Source organism: Natator depressus, chromosome 1 (assembly GCF_965152275.1).
Source record: "Natator depressus isolate rNatDep1 chromosome 1, rNatDep2.hap1, whole genome shotgun sequence".
NCBI lineage: Eukaryota > Metazoa > Chordata > Testudines > Cheloniidae > Natator > Natator depressus.
In genome coordinates this window covers 286,143,367-286,168,792 of record NC_134234.1, presented here as the reverse complement: position 1 = coordinate 286,168,792, position 25,426 = coordinate 286,143,367, and the positions used below count along the sequence as shown (strand labels likewise).

The 25,426-nt window shown below is 45.2% G+C and overlaps 1 protein-coding gene across 2 annotated transcripts in view; it reads right to left on the bottom strand.

The window, feature by feature from the left end:
• WIF1 (Wnt inhibitory factor 1) overlaps positions 1-25,426 on the bottom strand; it is a 57,472-nt gene that overhangs the window by 23,998 nt on the left and 8,048 nt on the right. For both annotated transcript variants that reach the window (XM_074951737.1, XM_074951728.1), the window contains exon 3: positions 344-452. In XM_074951737.1, coding sequence (XP_074807838.1) covers positions 344-452 — 109 coding nt within the window. The remainder of the gene's footprint in view (positions 1-343; positions 453-25,426) is intronic.

The following is a 25,426-nucleotide window of genomic DNA, read 5'->3' as shown; positions in this document are numbered from 1 at the left end:
TCGTAAAAATTTTGAACTGCAGTAATGCTTCATATAAATGAATTTTATGTATCAAACTTTGGACCAACTCCTGCTGGCCTACTTCCATGAATAGGAGTAACAAGATTTGGCTCAAAGAAGAAAAATAACTAAAAGGGGCTGTTCATTAGATTTTTAGTAATGTAGTAAGGTAAAGTGATTTCATATTATTTACATGGAACAAGTGTTCAGCATTATAACAAACATTTCCTTGATGCTAAAATTTACAGTGCAATTTATGATATGGTATTTACCCTTTTAACTACTTGCTTTAGAATGTATTGTTTTCCAGAAACATTATATTTATAACATGAACAACACAAACCTGATGCTTTGTGAGGAACTGTTCCAAGTAGGGGGATATTTATGGTTGGATCAGCCATTATGCCTTTATCCAGTGAGCGCAAGGACAGGAACTCATAAAAGTACTCAGCCTACAACAAAATGCATTGAAAGTAAATGTTTGTTAATTGCAGTCACTGGAGCAACTATTCAGCATATAGTCCAAAGTGGAACAATAGTACACTTTCAACTTTCACACCATATATTTTTTTTAAAAAAATGTGTCTTTGTTTAAACATAATATTCAACAGGACAAATATTCATCTGAAAATTGGCATAGGACAAACCTTTAAGCTTGAGGCAGCCCAATCGCAAGGAAAGTTGCATACTTCCTTTTGCTGCACTTTGAAAGGAAGTGAATAAATATCCTAGTGGGGCTAATCTACGTTATGCAGGCAAAGCTGATATAGCTATAGCGGCATATCTATATTGGAAGAGCTCCCTTGTTCAGATGCAGCGTATGCTGACAGAAGTTCTTACTGCGTCTATACTGGCGCTTTGCCTGGCATAGCTATGTCTGCTAGGTGGTGTGGTTTTTTCACACACATTTCATAGTTATGCTGACAAAATTTTACAGGGTAGACCTGGCCATGGTAATCACATTTTACATAACTAGCACCTTTCATTCCAAGGGATCACAAAGTGCTGTACAAACGATGGGCTAATTCTTGAAGTCCTTTCTCAAGAAAAACTCTCACTGAAGTCCTGATATAGCCACTTAGCTCCACTGCGGCAGCACAAAGAGGCCATAAAGCTGCCCTAACTGGACAGCTGGGGATTCCCCCACAAAGCTGGATTTACACCATATTCTACTGGCCTCCACAGTAGAGAGGGTGTGTTGTGGGTGTGCCCAGCAGGAGCTGGCCTGGATGGAGTACTGCTCTGCACTGCTGTCCATGCCACCTTAATTCACTCCCTTGTGCATATGCATTATGATGGTGTTTTTTAATTATATGATCACATACTATTATCTCTACAGGACACCTGCCTCATTCAGTGAATGGCCAGTCATTCAATATTTATTTATATCCTCCTCATTCAATGTGTGACCCCAACCTTATTTACCGTACACCATTCAAGCCCCGCACTGAACACAGAATTAGTAATTTCCTCCTGGGTGTTTCAGTGGTGCCCTCACCACAGTATGTGAGTGTGTCAAACATTAATGAATTTATCTTCATACGCCATCCCTGTTTCGCAGCTAGGGAACTGAGGCACAGAGCGATTAAAGCAAAGGTGTTAAAAGTGCCCACTCATTTTGGGTGCCTAATTTGTGCCTAAATTGGGTGCCTAAAACCTGATTTTTCAAAGTAGATAACACGATATAGTGCTCTACATGTTCAAAACACAGCTTCCATTGACTTCAGTGGCACCTGTGAATGCTCAGCCACTCTGCAACTCTTGCCCCAGAAAATGGGCACCCAGAAAATCCCAGCACCACACAAGAACTCTGGGCCAATTAATGGGAATTAGATGCCTAACCTGTTTAGATGCTTTTGAATATCCAGCTACCCACCTATTTGCATCTTTAGGCACCTAGGCAGGGATCTACAAAGGTACTTAGGGACCTAAGTCCCCTTTTTAGGCACCATTGATTCACAAAACTTCTGCTTGGCTGCCAATGAAGCCTGTAGGTGCCTATATTTCCTTGGCACCCAAGTTTTGTAGGAAAAGCTCCCTAGGCACCTACATATCTGCCTCTGGGCACACACACTATTGCCTCTCTCCAGGTGTCTGGACACCTGTCTCCCACATAAGCCTCAGTTCAATTCATGAACTGGAGGAAGATAGGCATTCTTCTGCCTAACTTGCCTGCAGGACCCAATTGGGTAGGCATGCTTAGAGGTCACCTAACTCTACACAAAATGAGAGTTGGGGGGAAAGGAAGAACTCCCTGATAACCATTGGGCAGAAGGTTAGGCTACTCACAAGGGATGTGGGAGCTCACCGCTTCAAGTCCCCCCTCTCCCTGATGATGAGAAGGGATTTGAGTAGGGATCTGCCATCTCTCAAGTGAATTTCCTAACCACTGTGCTATAAAATCACTCACTCTTTCTCTGGTCCAATTAATATTTAATTATTCAATTATTACTTAAAAGGGAAAAATTTCAGTAGGAGAGATTGAAGGAGACACACATCAGAATATCTCAGAGTCCAGTGGTTAACGCACTAACCTGACAGGCTGAGTGTGACAATGTAATTATTCCCTTTTTGGATCCAGGTCCTACATACCTTAGAAAAATCTGTCCCACTGTGGCAGAGGGAGGGACATAATCCAATTCTTAAGGGCACCATTCAATTGCCTTAACCACGAGACTGTCCTTTCTCTCCCTGGAGTCCCCTCCCTCATTCACTAAATCCCTCCAACTTCTGCAACAAATGCACAGATGTCATAAAAATAAAGGTAAGGGTAACCACCTTTCTGTAAACAGTGCTATAAAATCCCTCCTGGCCAGAGGCAGAACCCATTCACCTGTAAAGGGTTAAGAAGCTAAGATAACCTCGCTGGCACCTGGCCAAAATGACCAATGAGGAGACAAGATACTTTCAAAGCCGGAGAGGGGGAGAAACAAAGGGTCTGTCTGTCTATGTGATGCTTTTGCCGGGAACAAATCAGGAATGCAGACTCAGAACTTCTGTAAAGTTAGTAAGTAATCTAGCTAGAAATGCGTTAGATTTCCTTTTGTTTAATGGCTGGTAAAATACGCTGTGCTGAATGGAATGTATATTCCTAAAAAGAAAAGGAGTACTTGTGGCACCTTAGAGACTAACCAATTTATTTGAGCGTGAGCTTTCGTGAGCATCGGTTGCATCCGATGAAGTGAGCTGTAGTCTCTAAGGTGCCACAAATACTCCTTTTCTTTTTGCGAATACAGACTAACACGGCTGTTCCTCTGAAACCATGTATATTCCTGTTTTTGTGTCTTTTTGTAACTTAAGGTTTTGCCTAGAGGGATTCTCTATGTTTTTAATCTGATTACCTTGTAAGGTATTTACCATCCTGATTTTACAGAGGTGATTCTTTTACCTTTTCTTTAATTAAAATTTTTCTTTTAAGAACCTGATTGATTTTTCATTGTTCTTAAGATCCAAGGGTTTGGGTCTGTGTTCACCTGTACAAATTGGTGAGGATTATTATCAAGCCTTCCCCAGGAAAGGGGGTGTAGGGCTTGGGGGGATATTTTGGGGAAAGACGTCTCCAAGTGGGCTCTTTCCCTGTTCTTTGTTTAACACGCTTGGTGGTGACAGCATAGGGTTCAAGGACAAGGCAAAGTTCGTACCTTGGGGAAGTTTTTAACCTAAGCTGGTAAGAAAAAGCTTCGGGGGTCTTTCATGCACGTACCCACATCTGTACCCTAGAGTTCAGAGTGGGGAAGGAACCTTGACATGGTGGCAGAGCAGTGGGATCATTCTGAGATTTTTTTGGGGATCATTTTGAGATTTTTTTAGATCATTTTGAACCAGAAGCAAGGCAGGATTTTAAAAGGTTTTGTAAAAGAGGCTTGCAGCTGTAAATTCTGTGTCTCTGCATGGGGGACAGAGCAGCAGGCATAACAAAGGGATTCTTCTTTTTTGAGCTGGAGTTTTCTCTACCTAAAGGCAGGGTAGTTAACCTCCTGCAGTGAAATTCACAAGTTTTTCACAGACCTGAAGAGGTTGTTTTTTTAAGCTAAGAGCAGCTAGAGGGTTTTCTGTCTATCTTCCTGGAGGCAGAGGTGTTAATTGTTTTTTTTTTAAAGGATTTTTCTGTAGGCTGAGAATAGCTATCAGAGAACATAGGTATCACATTACAGCAAGGCAAAATTTTACAAGCCAGGTTTTTTGGTTTTATTTTGTGGTTTTCTTTCTAACTCTCGGGTGTAAAGTTAGTTTAAAAACAGAGAGGCTAGGATGTCAGAAACCAAGGCACAACACAAACTGGAGTTAACTAGACTGAAGGCAGCGAAAGAGGCAGAAAAAGCCCAAGAGGCTGCCCACAGGAGAGCTATGGAGGCAAAGGAAACAGAACTGGAGGCAAGGGAAAAAGAACTGGAGGAGAAGGAAAAAGAGAGGAAGCATGCACGGGAGATGGAGAAGGCAAAGGCTCAGCAGAATATACAAGATAACTCTAACAATCCACAAATGGGAGCGACTATGTCCACAGTATAATGAATCCAGTGATATTGCTGAATATTTTTGCACCTTTGAGAGACTGTGCACACTCCATAAAATTCCTGAAGCTCAAAAGATAACCACATTGGTCACAAAATTGCCTGGAAGGGCTCTGGACGTATTCAATAAGATGCCTATTGATGAGGCTTCTAACTATAATAAATTCAAGGATTTGGTTTTAAAGCAATTTCAAGTTACACCTGAAACTTACAGAGTAAAATTAAGAGCCCTTAAGAGAGGACCTGGACTAAGTAATGTGGCTTATATAAACCAGATGAAGGATCTGTTAGATAAATGGGTCAAAGGAAGGGGTGTAACTAGTTTTGAAGGAATGTGTGATTTGATGACTCAGGAGCAATTCCTGAATATGTCCAAGGAGGATATAAAACAGTGTTCATGGGATAAGAAAATGGACTCAGCAGAAAGTCTTGCTTCTTATGCTGATCAATACGAGCAGTCCCAGACCGCCAGAGAGGCAGGGCAAACCGGAACAAAACGGGTGGAGGGAGGAGAGAGAAACAACCCTGGTCGCAGTTGGAGCGGATACCAGAAGGGACAACCTCAGACCACACCCTACTACCGGGGGCAGCCCAAGGCCGCAGCTATACCCCAAGGAACACTCCAGACACCTTATCATCCTGCCACACCATTCTCCACCAACCCACCTCGCCCCAGTGATCCGTCAGCTGGACGATGTTTTAAATGTAACGAGCTGGGACATGTAAAGGCCAAGAACCCCAACAGATTACAGTTCCTTGCACCAGAATCACACCAGATGTCCTCAGGCCCAGATACCTCCCAGATACCCTCAGAGCGGAGGGAAACTGTGAATGTGGGTGGGAAGAAGGTCACCGCGTGGAGGGACACAGGAGCACAAGTGTCGGCTATCCATGCTTCCTTAGTGGACCCCAATTTAATCGACCCAGAGGTCCAAGTGACGATTCAACCCTTCAAGTCCAACTATTTTTACTTGCCTACAGCCAAGTTGCCGGTCCAGTACAAGGGCTGGTCAGGAACATGGACTTTTGCAGTCTATGATGGTTATCCCATCCCCATGCTGTTGGGGAAAGACTTGGCCAATCATGTGAAGCTAGCCAAGAGGGTGGGAATGGTCACCCGCAGCCAGGCTAAACAAGCTGTCACACCTAGCTCTATTCCGGAAACTTCTACCAGGACCTGGTCAGAGGTGATGGAACCAGACCCCATGCCAACGTCCGCAACAGCAGTAGTGGATCCAGTCCCAGAGACCCAGACAGAGCCAGCTCCCGAACTGAAACTGGCGAAGCAACCAGCACCAGAACCATTGCCAGCACTGAGTCCAGTGCTTGCAACCCCAACACCAGAGGGCCCACCGAACCTGCACCAGGAGCAGCCGATAACCCTACACAAGAGGCTCAGCCGGAGCCTGAACCCCAACATAGTGTACCAGCGGAGAGCGGTTCACAGTCAACAGAACCAGCCCCATCACCTGCATCACTTCCAGAGGGACCAAGCCTAGGTCCACAATCCAATGAGGAACTGATGTCTCCAGCATCAAGGGAACAGTTCCAAATGGAACAGGAAGCAGATGAAAGCCTCCAGAGAGCTTGGACGGCGGCATGGAGCAACCCACCACCTCTCAGCTCTTCTAATCGATTCAGGTTTGTTGTATAAAGAGGACTTTTATACAAGGAAACTCTTTCTGGTGGACACCAGGAAGACTGGCATCCTCAGAGACAGTTGGTTGTTCCAACTAAGTACCGGGTAAAGCTATTAAGCTTAGCCCACGATCATCCTAGTGGCCATGCTGGGGTGAACAGAACCAAAGACCATTTGGGAAAGTCATTCCAGTGGGAGGGAATGGGCAAGATGTTTCTACCTATGTCCGGTCTTGTGAGGTGTGCCAGAGAGTGGGAAAACCGCAAGACAAGGTCAAAGCCCCTCTCCAGCCACTCCCCATCATTGAAGTTCCATTTCAGCAAGTAGCTGTGGATATTCTGGGTCCTTTTCCGAAAAAGACACCCAGAGGAAAGCAGTACATACTGACTTTCATGAATTTTGCCACCCGATGGCCGGAAGCAGTAGCTCTAAGCAACACCAGGGCTAAAAGTGTGTGCCAGGCACTAGCAGACATTTTTGCCAGGGTAGGTTGGCCCTCTGACATCCTCACAGATGCAGGAACTAATTTCCTGGCAGGAACTATGGAAGCTCATGGGGTGAATCACTTGGTTACCACTCCTTACCACCATCAAACAAATGGCTGGTGGAGAAGTTTAATGGAACTTTGGGGGCCATGATACGTAAATTCGTAAATGAGCATTCCAGTGATTGGGACCTAGTGCTGCAGCAGTTGCTCTTTGCCTACAGAGCTGTACCACATCCCTGTTTAGGGTTTTCACCATTTGAACTTGTATATGGCCGCAAGGTTAAGAGGCCATTACAGTTGGTGAAGCAACAATGGGAGGGGTTTACACCTTCTCCAGGAACTAACATTCTGGACTTTGTAACCAACCTACAAAACACCCTCCGAACCTTGTTGCGGTTCAAATACAAGACAGGACAAGCTTTAAGCAAGCAAACAGGCTGGTCTGCCAACGGACTGCTCCTGTCAGCTTTCCACCCTCTCCTTTATTCTTTCTCTCCCCCCGCGCATTACATTCTCCAACAGATAAAAGGAATACACTGGCTTTGTTTAACATTCTTATTTACCAATTTCTATGTACCGCATTCCTTGCTCTCGGGCCTTGAGCCCAGTCCTGGGAGGCTTCCCACGGTTCATGTCATCTGGGCGAGATTCGAAGGTTCATGCCCTTGAGAGGAGCTGTGTGTGCACTGCTCCTACACAACACTCCGGGTGTGCCCTGAATGTTGCCAAGTGCATGAACCCCGTATGAATCCTACAGAACCTCTTTAGCCCTTGCTAAAGAAAACCTACAGGATGTTCAAAAAGAGCAAGAAGCCTGGTATGATAAACATGCCAGAGAGCATTCCTTCAAAGTAGGGGACCAGGTCATGGTCTTAAAGGCGCTCCAGGCCCATAAAAAGGAAGCGTCGTGGGAAGGGCCATTCACGGTCCAAGAGCGCCTGGGAGCTGTTAATTATCTCATAGCATTTCCCACCTCCAACCAAAAGCCTAAGGTGTACCATATTAATTCTCTAAAGCCCTTTTATTCCAGAGAATTAAAGGGTTGTCAGTTTACAGCCCAGGGAGGAGATGACGCTGAGTGGCCTGAAGGTGTCTACTACGAAGGGAAAAGTGCTGGTGGCGTGGATGAGGTGTACCTCTCCATGACCCTGGGCGTATGCAGCGACAGCAGATCAAGGAGCTGTGCACTAGCTACACACTGACATTCTCAGCCACCCCAGGACTGACTGAACGGGCATACCACTCCATTGACACAGGTAATGCTCACCCAATTAAAGCCCAACCTTACCGGGTGTCTCCTGAAGCTAAAACTGCTACAGAATGGGAGATCCAGGGTATGCTACAGATGGGTGTAATCCACCTCTATGGCAGTGCATGGGCCTCCCCAGTGGTTCTAGTTCCCAAACCAGATGGGGAGATATGTTTTTGCATGGACTACAGTAAGCTAAATGCTGTAACTCGCCCAGACAACTATCCAATGCCATGCACAGATGAACTATTGGAGAAACTGGGACAGGCCCAGTTCATCTCTACCTTGGATTTAACCAAGGAGTACTGGCAGGTACCGCTAGATGAATCTGCCAAGGAAAGGTCAGCCTTCACCACACATGTCGGGCTGTATGAATTTAATGTGCTCCCTTTCGGGCTGCGGAATGCACCCGCCACCTTCCAAAGACTTGTAGATGGTCTCCTAGCGGGATTAGGAGAATATGCAGTCGCCTACCTTGATGATGTGGCCATATTTTCAGATTCCTGGGCAGAACACCTGGAACATCTACAAAAAGTCTTCGAGCGCATAAGGGAGGCAGGACTAACTTTTAAGGCTAAGAAGTGTCAAATAGGCCTCAACAGAGTGACTTACCTTGGACACCAGGTGGCTCAAGGAACTATCAACCCCTACAGGCCAAAGTGAATGCTATCCAAAAGTGGCCTGTTCCAAAGTCAAAGAAACAGGTCCGATCCTTCTTTGGCTTGGCCGGATATTACAGGTGATTTGCACCGCAATACAGCCAAATCGCTGCCCCACTGACAGACCTAACCAAAAAGAAATACCCAAATGCCGTTCAGTGGACCGAAGAGTGCCAGAAGGCCTTTAACCAGCTTAAAGCAACACTCATGTTTGACCCTGTGCTAAGGGCCCCAGACTTTGACAAACCGTTCCTAGTAACCACAGATGCATCTGAACGTGGTGTGGGAGCAGTTTTAATGCAGGAAGGACCGGATCAAGAATTCCACCCTGTGGTGTTTCTCAGCAAGAAGCTGTCTGAGAGGGAAAGCAACTGGTCAGTCAGTGAAAAAGAATGTTACGCCATTGTCTACGCTCTGGAAAAGCTACGCCCATATGTTTGGGGACGGCGTTTCCACCTGCAAACCGACCATGCTGCGCTTCAGTGGCTTCATACCACCACGGGAAATAAAAAACTTATTCAGTGGAGTTTAGCTCTCCAAGATTTTGATTTTGACATACAACACATCGCAGGAGCTTCTAACAAAGTGGCTGATGTACTCTCCTGTGAAAGTTTCCCAGAATCAACTGGTTAAAATCATCCTTGAGATGTGAAAAATATTGTTAGTCTTTATATACTTGGTAGTATATTTAGAGGTGCATGTGTCTTATTAACTCTGTTTTTTCCTAGAGCTCCAGGAAGAAATCACAGCCAGCGTTTCACCCTATCTGTGATTTGGGGGGGGCGTGTCATAAATATAAAGGGAAGGGTAAACACCTTTAAATCCCTCCTGGCCAGAGGAAAAACCCTTTCACCTGTAAAGGGTTAAGAAGCTAAGGTAACCTCGCTGGCACCTGACCAAAATGACCAATGAGGAGACAAGATACTTTCAAAGCTGGGGGGGGAAACAAAGACTTCTCTCTGTCTGTGTGATGCTTTTGCTGGGACCAGAGCAGGAATGCAGATCAGAACGCCTGTAAAGAGTTAGTAAGCAATCTAGTTAGATATGCGTTAGATTCTGTTTTGTTTAAATGGCTGATAAAATAAGTTGTGCTGAATGGAATGTATATTCCTGTTTTTGTGTCTTTTTGTAATTTAAGGTTTTGCCTAGAGGGATTCTCTGTGTTTTGAATCTGATTACCCTGTAAAGTACTTACCATCCTGATTTTACAGAGGTGATTCTTTTACTTTTTCTTTGATTAAAATTCTTCTTTTAAGAACCTGATTGCTTTGCATTGTTCTTAAGATCCAAGGGTTTGGGTCTGTGTTCACCTATGCAAATTGGTGAGGATTTTTATCAAGCCTTCCCCAGGAAAGGGGGTGTAGTGCTTGGGGGGATTTTGGAGGGGGAGACGTTTCCAAGTGGGCACTTCCCCTGTTGTTATTGTTAGAGACGTTGGTGGTGGCAGCGTTTAACCTAAGCTGGTAAGAATAAGCTTAGGGGGTCTTTCATGCACCCAAGGGGGAGCTGGTAAGAATAAGCTTAGGGGGTCTTTCTGTACCCAAGAGTTCGGAGTGGGGAAGGAACCTTGACAGCATGTCACTCACAACAGAGAGCTGGTGCAAGAGAACCGTTCTGATCTGAGACATCAGAGCCCTGATGGATATGACTGGGAAATGAATGACACGGTGTCTCATGGCCAAAGGCTTCTGAACCCTGTACTCTGATGGAGACAGGCTTCTGTGGAGGTTGATATCTAAGGCCTTGTCTACACTGGCAAGTTTCTGCGCAGTAAAGCAGCTTTCTGCATTGTAACTCCTGAGGTGTACACACTGTCAAGCCACTTAGTGTGCTGAAACTGCACAGCTGCAGCACTGTAAAAAAAAAATCACCTCAATGAAAGGCATACAGCTTTCTCCACCGGGGCTACAGCACCACAGTGCCAGTGTAGACACCGTGGTTGATTACAGCACTACGATTGGCCTCCGGGAGGTGTCCCACAATGCCTGTTCTCGCCTCTCTGGTCATTGGTTTGAACTCTACTGCCCTGCCCTTGGGTGACCAACTGTGAGCGCCACCCCTTAAATTCCTTGGGAATTTTCAAAGTCCCCTTCCTGTTTGCTCGGTGATGCATGCAGTGGTCTCAGCATATCTTTCCAGGTGGCCAGGCCTGCTCCACGCACCAGGCGATCCCCTGCTTGGAGCAATGCCGAGCTACTGGACCTCATCGGCATTTGGGGAGAGGAGGCTGTCCAGTCCCAGCTGCGCTCCAGCCGTAGGAGTTATGATACCTATGGACAGATTTCACATTGCATGACAGAAAGGGGCCATGACCGGGACACACTGCAGCACAGGGTCAACATGAAGGAGCTGCGGAACACCAACCATGAGGTGTGGGAGGCAAACTGCCGCTCTGGTGCTGCGCCCACGAGTTGCCAGTTCTACAAAGAGCTGGACGTGATACTCGGTGGTGAACCCACCTCCACTGTGAAGGCCACTGTGGATACTTCGGTGGCTTGCGTGCCAGTTGAGAGTGGACTGAGCCAGGAGGAGGAAATCTTGGACGAGGATGTGGAAGGGGAGGGGGACCCAGAGGCAAAGGATGACTTGGAGGTCAGAGATGCATGCAGCCAGGAGCTCTTCTCTACCCTGAAAGAGGCTAGCCAGTCACAGCTGTTGGAGCTTGGAGAAGTGCAAACAGGAAAGGAGGCCCCTGGTAAGTGGCTTTGATTTTGGGAATCATTTTGGGAATCAGTGAAGCGAGTTGTTGGGGGCAGGAGGATTGAAGAAAACAGGCTTGTGTCTGTATGATGTTCGTACCACCACATGCCTAGTCTGAGCAGCGGAATGCGGTGTTGATTGACTCCCTCATTTCAGGGGAATCTGCCTCAGAGATCTCCACGAAACTCTCATGGAGATACTGGGCAATCCGCTGCCGCAGATTCTTTGGCAGAGCTGCTTTGTTTCTTGCCCCATTAAGGGTAACTTTCCCACGCCGCTCTGCCGTCATGGGGGGAGAGACCATTGCTGCACACAGGCGAGCCGCATAAGGGCCAGGGCAGAAGCCTCAGTCTTGAAGAAGACCCTCCCTTGATTCCCTGCTCACCCTCAGCAAAAAGATATCTTCCATAATGAACACAGCTTGTGGAAAACGTGGGGACAGTAATGATTATAAGGCCCCCCTTACAGTGCTGGCTCTCCAGAAGAGTCACGTGCCCAGTGTATGGAAAAGTCCTGGAACACTGATTTCCCCTGCCCCTGCAGTTACTCACCATTTGGGGGGTTTTGTGGATCATGTATGCTTGCCTGGGGTCAGCCAATTAGTGATAGGTATATGAATAGTGGCTGTGTTTTAAATCACTGAATCAGCAGTCTATGTGTTGCAAACAATACTGCTTCTGTAAAATGTTGCATTTTGGCTTCACAGATATGACCTTGGGAACCCAGCATCCCTCGTTGTTAATCGCCAACTGAACGGCTGCACAGAATTAGAAAGCGCCCAGGAAGAACTAAAGAGGACTTTCTGCGTGATGTCATGATGCACTCCGTAGCTGAAAAACAAGAATTGAAGGAGTGGCGGGACAGCGAGAAGAGGAACCGAAAGGAGAATGCGGCACGCCAGAACGAAGCCACGGAGTGGTTCTTAAAAGTTATGGAGCACCAAGCGGACACACTGTAGGCGCTACTAGCACTGCAAACCGAGCAGCTCCGCGCCCGCCCTTCCCTGCAGCCTCTGTTGCAAAACTCTTTCCCATTCGCCCCACACACACTGCCAACACATTCTTATAAATCTCCTGGCTCCAGTCTGTACCCGCTGCATTCCACTCCTTCCCCGTCACAGTCCAGCCCTGCGGACTCCCAGCACTCACTGCACTCAATGCCCCTCCCTCTGCAGTTTAGCCCTGCTGAAGTACGGTACCTCCTGCACTGTACTCCACAGGAGAAGGTTGTATATGATACCTGGACATACACAAACCTTTAACTGTCCCGGGACCCCACCTCCTCTCGGGACCCTCCCTTCCCCCATCCCCCTGAGTAGTGATGTGTTATTTTGTTTGTCTCTCTCCTCCGGTTGTTGTTTTTTAATAAAATTGTTTTGGTTTGAAAACAATCTTTATTCCATTACTTGAAAGCAAACAGAGCCCTGGAAAGCAACAGGCAATTTTCTTACACCTTCATAGTGTACCAATCACAATCCCCTCCTAGTATTACAAGCTCTGCATTCCTGAGCATAGCAACAGATATTAGCGGCTTTTAGCTTCAGATTGCTGCCTCAAGGCATCCCTGATCCTTATGGCCCCACGCTGCTCCCCTCTAATAGCCCTGGTCTCTGGCTGCTCAAATCCAGCCTCCCAGTGCTGAGCCCCAGCGGTCCAGCCCTGAGTGAAGCTTTCCTGCTTCCCTTCACAAATGTTATGAAGGGTACAGCACACGGCTATAAGCATAGGAATATTGTCATCAGCCAGGTCCAGCCTCCCATATAGGCAGAGCTAGCGGGCCTTTAAACATCCAAAAGCACACTCAACAGTCATTCTGCACTTGCTCAGCCTGTTGTTGAACCGCTCCTTGCTGCTGTCAAGGTGCCCCGTGAATGGCTTCATAAGCCACGGCATTAAGGGGTAGACAGCATCTCCCAGGATCAAAATGGGCTTTTCGCCTTCCCTTACGGTGATCTTCTGGTTCGGGAAGGAAGTCCCTGCTTGCAGCTTCCTGCACAGGCCAGTGTTCCAACAGACGTGTGCGTCATGCACCTTTCTGGACCAGCCTGTGTTTATGTCTGTGAAACACCCACAATGATCCACAAGCACCTGGAGAACCATTGAGAAATACCCCTTGCAATTAATGTACTCAGTGGCTAGGTGGTCTGGTGCCAGAATTGGAATGTGTGTGCCATCTATTGACCCTCTGCAGTTAGGGGAGCCCATTTGTGCAAAGCCATCCACAATGTCACGCACATTGCCCAGAGTCACAGTCTTTCAGAGCAGGATGTGATTAACGGCCCTGCACACTTCCGTCAACGTGAATCCAACGGTCAACTTTCCCACGCCGAACTGGTTAGCGACCGATCTGTAGCAGTCTGGAGTAGCCAGCTTCCACAGTGCAGTCGCCACACACTTCTCCAGTGACAGGGCAGCTCTCATTCTCGTGTCCTTGTGCCGCGCGGCTGGAGCGAGCTCCTCACACAGTCCCATGAACGTGGCTTTCCTCATCTGAAAGTTCTGCAGCCACTGCTCGTCATCCCAGATGTGCATGATGATGTGATCCCACCACTCAGTGCTTGTTTCCCGAGCCCAAGAGCAGCGTTCCACTGTGGTCAGCACCTCCATGAATGCCACAAGCAATCTTGTGTTGTAGCTACTACACGTGACGAGATCAATGTCGAACTGCTCTTGCCTTTGTCGTTTAAGGAATAACTCCACTGCCACTCACGACATGTTAAAGAGAGCGAGCAGCATATTGGTCAACAGTGCAGGATCCATCTTCCATGAAGCACAGCTTTTTAGATCCCCGTTTGTGATGTAGGATCTCCAAAGAGAGTCTTGTGGCGTAGGTAAAAATAAGTGACCTGATTTTTTTGCCTTTTGCACCTAGCTAACTCCATTGATTTACCCTGGTGTGTGAGGGAGGAATCAGACTCAGAGTTGTATGCAAGATGCTGGCTCCTCAGATGGCACTGCCTGAAGCAGGCAGAACTTGTGCCTGTTTAGGGAATGTACATTCCATATTCCAGGCAGCATAAGAACAGCTCCTCCCCTTGAGCGTCCCCAGCTATGTAGCCACGTGGCTACCATATATTAGGCTTATTTTTCAGGTAAATGAAAAATCCAAATCCACAATCTCGCACCCAGACATATGGGATCTGATTCTTCACTTGTTTAGAGCATTATAGATTGAGAATAACTTCAATGAAGTCAATAGGGTTCCACTTGTGCATAGAAGGTATAAGTGAGAGTAGAACCAGGCCTTCTGTAAGGAACGTTTAAGTGGTCAGAAATGACTGAAGGGATTACCCTGATTCATAAATGCCATTTTTTAAAATTCCCAGAAATATTATTCCTCAAAAAGGGCTTCAGAACATCAAAGGATCCCAATTACTTACACACAATGTGTGTGTGTGGGGGGGGAATGCACCATTTAAAGGAGTGTGACATCTCTCTCTCAAAAAAATGAGAAACCTTTCCCTGTTGTATGTGCATGACACTGAACTGAAAGGTGTGTTGCATGTTGGTGGTCTAGCTGACAATCATGCCATGTGCTGCGCAATCCTTTGTTGCAAAGTGTTGCAGTACAGATTGGACAGGTATACTATATTACTGGGTTACACGCATTTGGAGACTGTAAAAGGTATGGCGGGAGCTGTGCAGTGAGGAAATCCACCAGTCAGGCTATGCCTTTTCTGAGCTGTGAAGCTGCTATGGTGCATAGGAGAGGATCTCTCTCTTGTGCATTTGATCCGAGGAATGTGTGCACTAGTAAGTCCAATGTGCCTTAAGTGTAATTTAAAATGGTGCATACAGTAAAGTGGCTCCCTCATGTGGATTCTATAAAATGTACCAGAGAATGGATCATTCAAGTACATGTTAGGAGCTCTACGGTTGAGAAGGGTACTACACACCTTACTCTATTTGAGTTTATTGTAAAGTTGTGCAGGACTCTCCTGAAGACCTTCCAAAGTGTGCAAATAATGGGCTCCTTCCTGTGGACTTCCTACTGTGGGTGGGAGAAGAGCACTCTATAGTCCAAACCCTAGTACACAGATGATCTGTGGTGCTGCCTTTTTGCAGTCACTCCTGCTGCTTCGGGGCTGCCAAAATCCACACATACGCTGCACCCCCAAATACACACACATCCTTGTCCTCCTTAGCCTATGCATTGTCTATTGTGTATTCCTCCCACTCAATGTAGAAAGTCTGAAATATGACTGTAAGCTGTGCATTCCAGGGGCCTGGCTTTTCTGCTTGTTCTGCCAAGTGTCTAGCACACTTTCGACACTATAAAAGTCATTAGTTAATTATCTCTATTCTGGTAGTGCCCAGAGACCCCAATCAGGAAGCAGGGCACCATTGTACTAGGCCCTGTACACATCATAATGAAAAGATGGTCTTTGCCCAACAAAGCCTACAATCCAAGTTAACTGAATAGGATGACAGAAAATCTTTTAATACCATGTATAGTGCTAAAAAAGAAAACCCTTCAACCACGTGGGATCAGTACTTTGAAATTTGCAAAAAAAATCTGTATCCGTATCAGTGTTTGACAGCAAATGTTGCATCCAATATTGATGTACATTAGGCCCAACTAATAAACATGCCTGGAGTTGCACAGTGCAGCATTAACAATACAGTTACTCAAGTATAATGCCTCCCCCCCGCCCCCCGGGGGAAAGGTGGGACACATCTTTGCATGTTTCAGTCTCCTATTTCAGGTTGGAGGGTGTTTTCTTGACTGAAAGTCTGCAATCTAATAAACTAAACCAGAGATTTATAAGGCTGATGTAGAGGATGGTACATCTACTGATACAGGACACATTGTTTGTGTTGAAAATAGTCCTGCCACTACCAGTTCCCACATTTCAAAATATGGAGTTAAACACACAACATGGATAACTAGCATATCTACAATAACACCAGACTGTAGTTATGGGAATGTGGACCTTTTTAGCTTAAGATACTTTGTAAGATTATAAGAAACTAACTTCTAGAGCAGATGTGAAGAGATAATTATATTTCATTTTGTTATTTGGCTTTCAGATGCAGAGATCAAATTCTGCTCTGTGGTAAGTAGGTACAACTCCCATTGTAACCGGCTGAATCTGGTCCCCGAACACTCTCTTCAAAAAGAAAGATGAATGGGAACAAACTGTTCTTTGACTCATGTAAAATAGCTCCTCAGTATTTCATTATTTCAGTTTATTACCAAGCTGTTAAATAACTGCTCATGTTGTCAGAAGATTCTCACAGTGCATTTATGACCTTTTCATAATTTGCCATTTAATTAATTTCATTAATTTAATAAATTTACAGAATTTGGTTACATGTTACCGGAGAAACTATTTCGCTGTCCAGAAAAAGAGCTGTCAGCATTTCCTTTCAAAGGTCTCTTTTCAAAGTTCAACACTTTAAATGCTTTAAAAATTGGAGTTTTAGAAATGAATAAAAATGTAATTTTATCTGTGTAGGCATACCATAATATGAGTGCCTGAGTTGACATCAGGTCTATGAATTATAAGGTATACATGATTGCAAATGATTGGCAGGCCAAGTAAAAATGGTCAGTTAACTAAACAAGATATTAATGTAGATACAACACAATTGTGAGTTACATCAAGGGGTAGTATAATGCTCAAAGGGGTTCTGCAGGTATGGTAACCAACGAGTGAAGCTTGAGTGGTTTGTGATGTCGTGAAGTCCTATAATTTATATCCACAAGACAGGTGGTGCAGTGTAAGCTTCTGCATTCTGTCACAACCCTGACCAGAAAGGGAAGACTCTAGCAATGAAAGGGTACATGAAGGAAGGATCACAGACTGCAATCACAGAAATTTGATCATGCTCACCTAATCCTAACAGATGTGCTCTAGGCAAATCTAGAAGAAGGCCAAAAAACACTCAACCCCCCCCCAAAAAACAAAAAAAACAAAACACAGCCCTACACAAACCAGGGTGGAAAATTCTTTCCCCATTCCAGATTTGGCTATCTGGTGCTTGTGAGCACAGAGCATCCATAGGTAAACAACTTGCAGGCATAAGTGAATTATTTCCATCCTCAGAGAGATCCCAGAGTGTGATGCTGGGCAACTGTTCATCCTCCTTGAGGGCCCTCATGTGGGATCTTGCATATCTTGTCACTCACGTCTATTCAGTGTCAGACCATATGGGGAAACCGACTTTAGGAGGAAGTGACATCAGCGTACCAATCTCTTTTTTCACCAAACTTAATTTTTAATTTTATTTCCCAGAGCCTGGCTCAGCAAGAGACCTGAATGAATATGAACTAGCTGAGAATCAAACTTGAAAAGATCAGACCAACATTTACTGAACCTTTAAAAGGAATTGGCTCAGGTGGTGTCTGTACCAGTTATTGAAAGTGTCCAGCATGCTTGAATTTTGCCTAAATGGTTTGCAATCTAAGATTCCTGTTGGATACGTCACTACTTCTAGATTTTCAGGTAGTGATGGTAGTCTGTGGTGCATTTCATCCTCTACAACTGACCAAAAGTTTGTGTGACCTCTCCAGTTTTCTATGCCTTTGTCACCTTTAGACAGACTACTGTTGTGCACTCTAGTTAGAGCTACTTTTGATGGTCACTCAAAATTGTCATCTAGTCCAGAATGTACCTGCCCACTTCCAGAGATGAGTGGGTCATTATAAGCACATAATACCAGCGCTCAAATCTCTGAATTGGCTCCCTGTTCTTTTTAAAAGCCCTTAATAGTCTCCAAACTAATAGACATAGACAACGGTAGTACTTGAGGGTGGTTGGAATTTTCTAGCTAATGATTTCTGTGGTTGAACTCTCAGGCCTGGTAGCAGGTCTTCTCATTAGAGAGCCCCCGTTTGGGGAATGTGTTGCCTTTGGCCAGAATTTGAATTTGTCAGGCTTGATGTCAGGCTTATTTATTTCCTTTAGCATTCGGTTGTTTTTTTTTTTAAACTTTAGTTAGTTGTTTATCTCAGCGAATGGTTATTCTGTGAATGTTTGCTAGAAACAGTCAGGAAAGTGGTATTTTTAGTTTTAATGTTATAATTTATTATGGGTAGCATATATACATTTTATCTTTTTTAATATGTTTTTTCTAATTAAGAGTACTCAGCAGCTATGGCAGTAAGTGCTAGAGAAATCAATAAATAATTGTCCGTTTCCCCCTCTCCCCCACATATCCTAGTAAGTTGGATTCTACCAGTACCTCCAGAGACAAAAGTCCAAATGGCGAGTATCATATGGGTTTAAAAACGACCAAATAAAACAAAGTAAACTTTCACATTTAACCTATACTTGGGATGGGGTGAGGGGAGAGATCAGAAGTGTCCACATGTTTTCTTGTTGCTTAGTTGAAACAGGTCTTTACCCAAGTCTTTGTGATTCCATTTTTCGTGTTTAAACACTTCAATAAGATTCACTACAACAGCCTCTTCTCCAAGCTAAACAGACTGTGGAAATTTAACTCCCACAATGATCTTTTGATGAGCTTAGTAGCTCTTCTCTGAAACATCTCCAGAAAGTATATATTATGGAATTAAATATATACCCAAAATTGGGTGCAGCAGTCTTAGGCTTAAATTGCAGCAAGGGAGATTTAGGTTAGCTATTAGGAAAAAACTCCTAATTGTAAGGTTAGTGGGATCCCCTCACCATGGAATTATACAATGGCATAACTTTGCTTGTTTTGTTTATGATACTCCTTCAGATGCATCCTTCGATTAGCTTCTTTGCTGCAAATGAATGAGGCATTTCCATATTCATACTACCGATAACTTGAATCCTTATGTTTTTCACCGATATAATGTGGGTGCAAACCTGGCTTGAAAACCATACTCAGAGAGCAGTAATCAACAGTTCACAGTCTAACTGGAAGGGCATATCGAGTGGTTCTATTCAATATCTTCATCAATGATTTGGATAATGGCCTTGAGAATACACTTGTAAAGTCTGTAGATGATACCAAGCTGGAAGTTGCAAGCACTTTGGAGGACAGGATTAGAATTCAAAATGATCCTGACAAGCTGGAGAAATGGTCTGAATTAAACAGGATCAAATTCACTAAGGACAAATGCAAAGTACTACACTTAGGAAGGACTACCCAACTGCATAAATACAAAATGGGAAATGACTGCCTAGAAAGGAGCACTGTAGAAAAAGGATCTGGGGGTTATAGTGGATCACAAACTAAATATGAGTCAATAATGTAATACTGTTGCAACAACAACAAAAAGCAAACATCATTCTGGGATGTACTAGCAGGAATGTTGTAGCAAAACATGGGAAGTAACTCTTCCACTCCTCTCAGCACTGGCTGTATTTCCAGGAATCCCTGTTGAGGTTACAGGGACAAACCATCCCGATGAGTCGAAAGAATAGTAAATATGGCAGGCGACCAGCTTGGCTTAACGGTGAAATCCTAGCGAATCTTAAACATAAAAAAGAAGCTCACAAGAAGTGGAAGGTTGGACATATGACCAGGGAAGAGTATAAAAATATCGCTCGGGTGTGTAGGAATGAAATCAGGAGGGCCAAATCGCACCTGGAGCTGCAGCTAGCAAGAGATGGCAAGAGTAACAAGAAGGGTTTCTTCAGGTATGTTGGCAACAAGAAGAAAGCCAAGGAAAGTGTGGGCCCCTTACTGAATGAGGGAGGCAACCTAGTGACAGAGGATGTGGAAAAAGCTAATGTGCTCAATGCTTTTTTTGCCTCTGTCTTCACTAACGAGGACAGCTCCCAGACTGCTGCGCTGGGCATCGCAACATGGGGAGTAGATGGCCAGCCCTCTGTGGAGAAAGAGGTGGTTAGGGACTATTTAGAAAAGCTGGACGTGCACAAGTCCATGGGGCCGGACGAGTTGCATCCGAGAGTGCTAAAGGAACTGGCGGCTGTGATTGCAGAGCCATTGGCCATTATCTTTGAAAACTCGTGGCGAACGGGGGAAGTCCCGGATGACTGGAAAAAGGCTAATGTAGTGCCAATCTTTAAAAAAGGGAAGAAGGAGGATCCTGGGAACTACAGGCCAGTCAGCCTCACCTCAGTCCCTGGAAAAATCATGGAGCAGGTCCTCAAGGAATCAATCCTGAAGCACTTACATGAGAGGAAAGTGATCAGGAACAGTCAGCATGGATTCACCAAGGGTAGGTCATGCCTGACTAATCTAATCGCCTTCTATGATGAGATTACTGGTTCTGTGGATGAAGGGAAAGCAGTGGATGTATTGTTTCTTGACTTTAGCAAAGCTTTTGACACGGTCTCCCACAGTATTCTTGTCAGCAAGTTAAAGAAGTATGGGCTGGATGAATGCACTATAAGGTGGGTAGAAAGTTGGCTAGATTGTCGGGCTCAACGGGTAGTGATCAATGGCTCCATGTCTAGTTGGCAGCCGGTGTCAAGTGGAGTGCCCCAGGGGTCGGTCCTGGGGCCGGTTTTGTTCAATATCTTCATAAATGATCTGGAGGATGGTGTGGATTGCTCTCTCAGCAAATTTGCGGATGATACTAAACTGGGAGGAGTGGTAGATACGCTGGAGGGCAGGGATAGGATACAGAGGGACCTAGACAAATTGGAGGATTGGGCCAAACGAAATCTGATGAGGTTCAATAAGGATAAGTGCAGGGTCCTGCACTTAGGACGGAAGAACCCAATGCACAGCTACAGACTTGGGACCGAATGGCTAGGCAGCAGTTCTGCGGAAAAGGACCTAGGGGTTACAGTGGACGAGAAGCTGGATATGAGTCAGCAATGTGCCCTTGTTGCCAAGAAGGCCAATGGCATTTTGGGATGTATAAGTAGGGGCATAGCGAGCAGATCGAGGGACGTGATTGTTCCCCTATATTCGACATTGGTGAGGCCTCATCTGGAGTACTGTGTCCAGTTTTGGGCCCCGCACTACAAGAAGGATGTGGATAAATTGGAGAGAGTCCAGCGAAGGGCAACAAAAATGATTAGGGGTCTGGAACACATGACTTATGAGGAGAGGCTGAGGGAACTGGGATTGTTTAGTCTGCAGAAGAGAAGAATGAGGGGGGATTTGATAGCTGCTTTCAACTACCTGAGAGGTGGTTCCAGAGAGGATGGTTCTAGACTATTCTCTGTGATAGAGATAAGTGATAGGACAAGGAGTAATGGTCTCAAGTTGCAGTGGGGGAGGTTTAGGTTGGATATTAGGAAAAAGTTTTTCACTAGGAGGGTGGTGAAACACTGGAATGCATTACCTAGGGAGGTGGTAGAATCTCCTTCCTTAGAAGTTTTTAAGGTCAGGCTTGACAAAGCCCTGGCTGGGATGATTTAATTGGGGATTGGTCCTGCTTTGAGCAGGGGGTTGGACTAGATGACCTCCTGAGGTCCCTTCCAACCCTGATATTCTATGATTCTATGAGGCCTCAACTGGAGTACTGTGTCGAGTTCTGGGCACCAGAAAGATGTGGACAAATTGGAGAAAGTCCAGAGGAGAGCAACAAAAATGATTAAAGGTCTAGAAAACATGACCTATGAGGAAAGATTGAAAAAAATTGAGTTTGTTTAGTCTGGAGAAGAGAAGACTGGGGGGGGACATGATAACAGTCTTCAAGCTTGTAAAAGGTTGTTATAAAGAGGAGGGTGACAAATTATTCTTAACTACTGAAGATAGGACAAGAAGCAATGAGCTTAAATTGCAGCAAGGGAGATTTAAGTTAGACATTAGGAAAAACTTCCAACTGTAATGGTAGATAAGCACTAGAACAAATTACGTAGGGAGATTGTAGAATCTCTGTCATTGGAGGTTTTTAAGGACAGGTGAATCAAACACCTGTCAGGGATGGTCTAGTTATCTACTTTCATACTTAGAGCTGCCTCAGTGCCAGGGGCTAGACTAAATGATCTATTGAGATTCCTTCCAGTCCTACATTGCTATGATTCTATGATCACAGTTCAATGTACAGACTGATTGGCAGGTAAATTTCCTGCCTGCTTTAAGACACGGTCCACATGCCTCTTTTTCCTTGGAGTATGACTTGTTAACAAACTAAACTGTAAGATAACAAAAGTCCAGTCCAAGTCTTCTCTTCAGGCTTTGCTGCTCGCAGGGGCCTACTTCAGTGTTGTTCAGTCCACACCTCTGGTCCTCTCTGTCTCAGACCCAACACTTCCTTATCACTTCAGCCCACCTCCTTACCAGTTCCTCTTTTTATATTCTTTTCATTTCCTTTCACTGTCTATATATCTATATATAATAGTGTGACTTCCATTTTGAAGGATCTAAAAGCACTTTACAAAATGAAATATAAATTATGTACTTGTCACAAGGTGATACTAGCCCTTTCAGAAGCTGACCCCAGTCAGATTTATGAGAGGGCATCTGGGTCCTATAGGAATGAGACTGGGAGAAGAGAGACCAGGAGACGGAGAGGAGCCAGAGACAGGAAGCAGCAGGTGAGAGCTGGCAAGAGTGGCTTGGGAGAGAGCTACAGGAGACCTAGCAGAAAGAGCTGAGTCCTGAGGAGAGCTGGAACAGAACTGCTGGTGAGAACTGACCAAAGCTGGGACCCCTGATTGTGGGGAGGTCTTTGGAGTGGAACACCGCAGGGAGATGTGGGGTGAAGACCTGAGAGGAGGAGGCCCATAACAAGGGGATAGTCCTACTGAGGGGTTCCTTGAACAGTGGTAGGACTCAGAGGCAGAGAAGCCTCAGTAGTGGAACACTGTGGGAAGATCTATTGCAGGAGACCCGACTTGATCTTGCTATGTGCTCTGAAGACTAACAGATTCAGGCTCTGTCTGATCAATCGCAAGACACAGTTTGAGTGTCAGAGGCCCTTCAGAGAGAACATCCTGCCAGTAGCATCTTCCTCTTTAAACCAGGGGACTGTCAGTTCAAGCACCTCAGCTAGCAAGGTACTGCATGAAGAGAGAAGGATCTCAAACCACAGGGATTTATAGAGTCAGGCTTCTACTGCTTTATGAAACTAGCTGCACCCGGCTCACCATGCCAGTCCCTCTCTCCAGCACTCCCATCCAGTCACCAGCCGTGGGTCCTCAGCCCTCATATTTATGTACACTAAATTACAAAAAGGAAATTCAGACACACAAAACCGTTAGCTCAGTTGGCTCAAGTGCAATTTCCCACAAAAACACAAACACTAAAAGGAAGGAAGTTGTAAGTTAAGGTAACAACTGCATTCAATATTGAAACCAGTCTTCAATTATTAGCCCATCACTATCATGATGGTGCTGGTACCCAGCAATAAAACAAAGTAATACCCACTATAACATACTCACTTTCTGTACAACAGTACTATTACTTTGGTGCACACATCAAGGAACTGAACTTCACCCACATTGTAATGCACCACTTTTTAGTACTACATCATTAAGTAATGTAATCACCATGCCAGTTCCCAGGACAAAATTATTATCTGAGAATGACAAACTTGGCATCTGCACAAACCAAATGGAGAAAAAATACAAAGCTGCCGATCACATACGCAGAGTAACTTATCAAAAACATAATAAACTTCTATTTACCCTATGACTTTTGAAAAAGTCCGATCAACTGTGTAATATGCAGCACCAAGCCAAACCATCCCCTAATACTGGTGAAATGTACACATACACATTGTTTCAGATGTCTATTTATAATGTCATACAACAAAACACATTTAGAGGTCTGAGGTAAGTTTGGGCAATGCAATGTGATTTTTCAGTACTTTGAGTGCATTGTTGGCGATAGTATGGTTGAATTTAAGGGTTCTAATTCTCTACTATGTCCAGGCTGTACTCAGATGTAATGGTGAGCGGTTGCTGCAGCAAGCCATTTGTGGTTCCCTGGACCTTGGTGAGCCAGTATCAGCAGAAGCTAGTGCAGCAAGGGCCCTACAGTGATTTCTGTGACTAGCAGCCCTTACACCAGCAGAGGATCAGGCATAGAGAAGCTTGGCTCCACTACGCCCCAACTCCATACACAACGTGTCCTCTCCTCCCCAGGTTTAAGTTCATTTTGTGCTGCATTCTTGGTGGACCAAAGAATCTGCCCAAATTGTGTTAGAGGGCATACATGTTTTGAAACCAGTGGAGTTACATTGCTGTTAAGGTGGTATAACGCAACGGAGAATCCAGTGAAGGGTTCATGTTTAGTCCATCCACCTGGAAACAGTCAGGGCACACCCTGACCGTTGTGTAGGAGCAACACATTGCTCCATCCAAGGACGAGGACCAGATATGAACCCTGGGAAGTTAATTAAAGGACAGTAATCGTGGGAAGCTTCCTTGGCCTGGCCTCAAGGCCTGAGAATTAGGATTGTAGTAGATAGAGGCTGGAAAATAAGAATATTAATCAAAGTCATGTATTCCTTTGTTGTGTCTTTTTGCGGTGGAAGTAGGTAATGCGCAGGGGGGAGAAATATAATAAAAGGGAAGGTGGAAAGCTGACAGGGAGCAGCCCTTTTCAGCTAACCAGCTTGCTTGCTTGGATAAACCTGTGTTCTGTCTCATCATTGAACCGCCACAATCCAGGCCCCCGATGTTGGAGTCTTCAGTAACTTAGACTTTCCAGAGCCGGTAGATCTTCAAACCATGGGCTTGATTCTCCTCTCACCTCACTGTTTTTACATCAGTATAACTGCATTTCTTTCCATAGAGTTATTCCTGATTGTCACAAGTGTAGGTGTAACACCGACAGACCCCAGTCGTCAGCGGGTGGGATTGAACCTGGGGCCTCTGGAGCTTAGTGCATGAGCCTCTACTGCATGAGCTAAAGCCAACTGGCTGTTAGTTAAAGCTGTAGAGCAAACTCATTTTATCTCTCTCATTTTATCAGTGCCACTAGATGGGACAGAACACCACACCCAGGAGGTGTGCAGGTTACATAGGCAAGATCAGAATCAGGCCCCAGGTCGTCTTCCAGCTTTTTTTCACTTCAGTGTAGGGCCCCACAAAAGTTAGGCCTCACTTCGGTATGGCCCTTCTTTCAAGCTTGGCTCACCCTCTGAGCTGGAACTGAAACCCAACTTCCTTTGCCTCAGATCCATTTCCAGTTGCCCCACAAACCATTTTTCCTGTCTTCAGCCAGCTACCCATTCCAGAACTTCCACTCCTCAAAGTCTAGCTATACAGGAATGCTCTGCAGGGAGTACCCAGCAACTCCTGAGGTCATCTCCAGAATATCGCAGTGGTTTACGGACCAGCTCTAGCATATGCACATCACAAAACCCACCATTGTA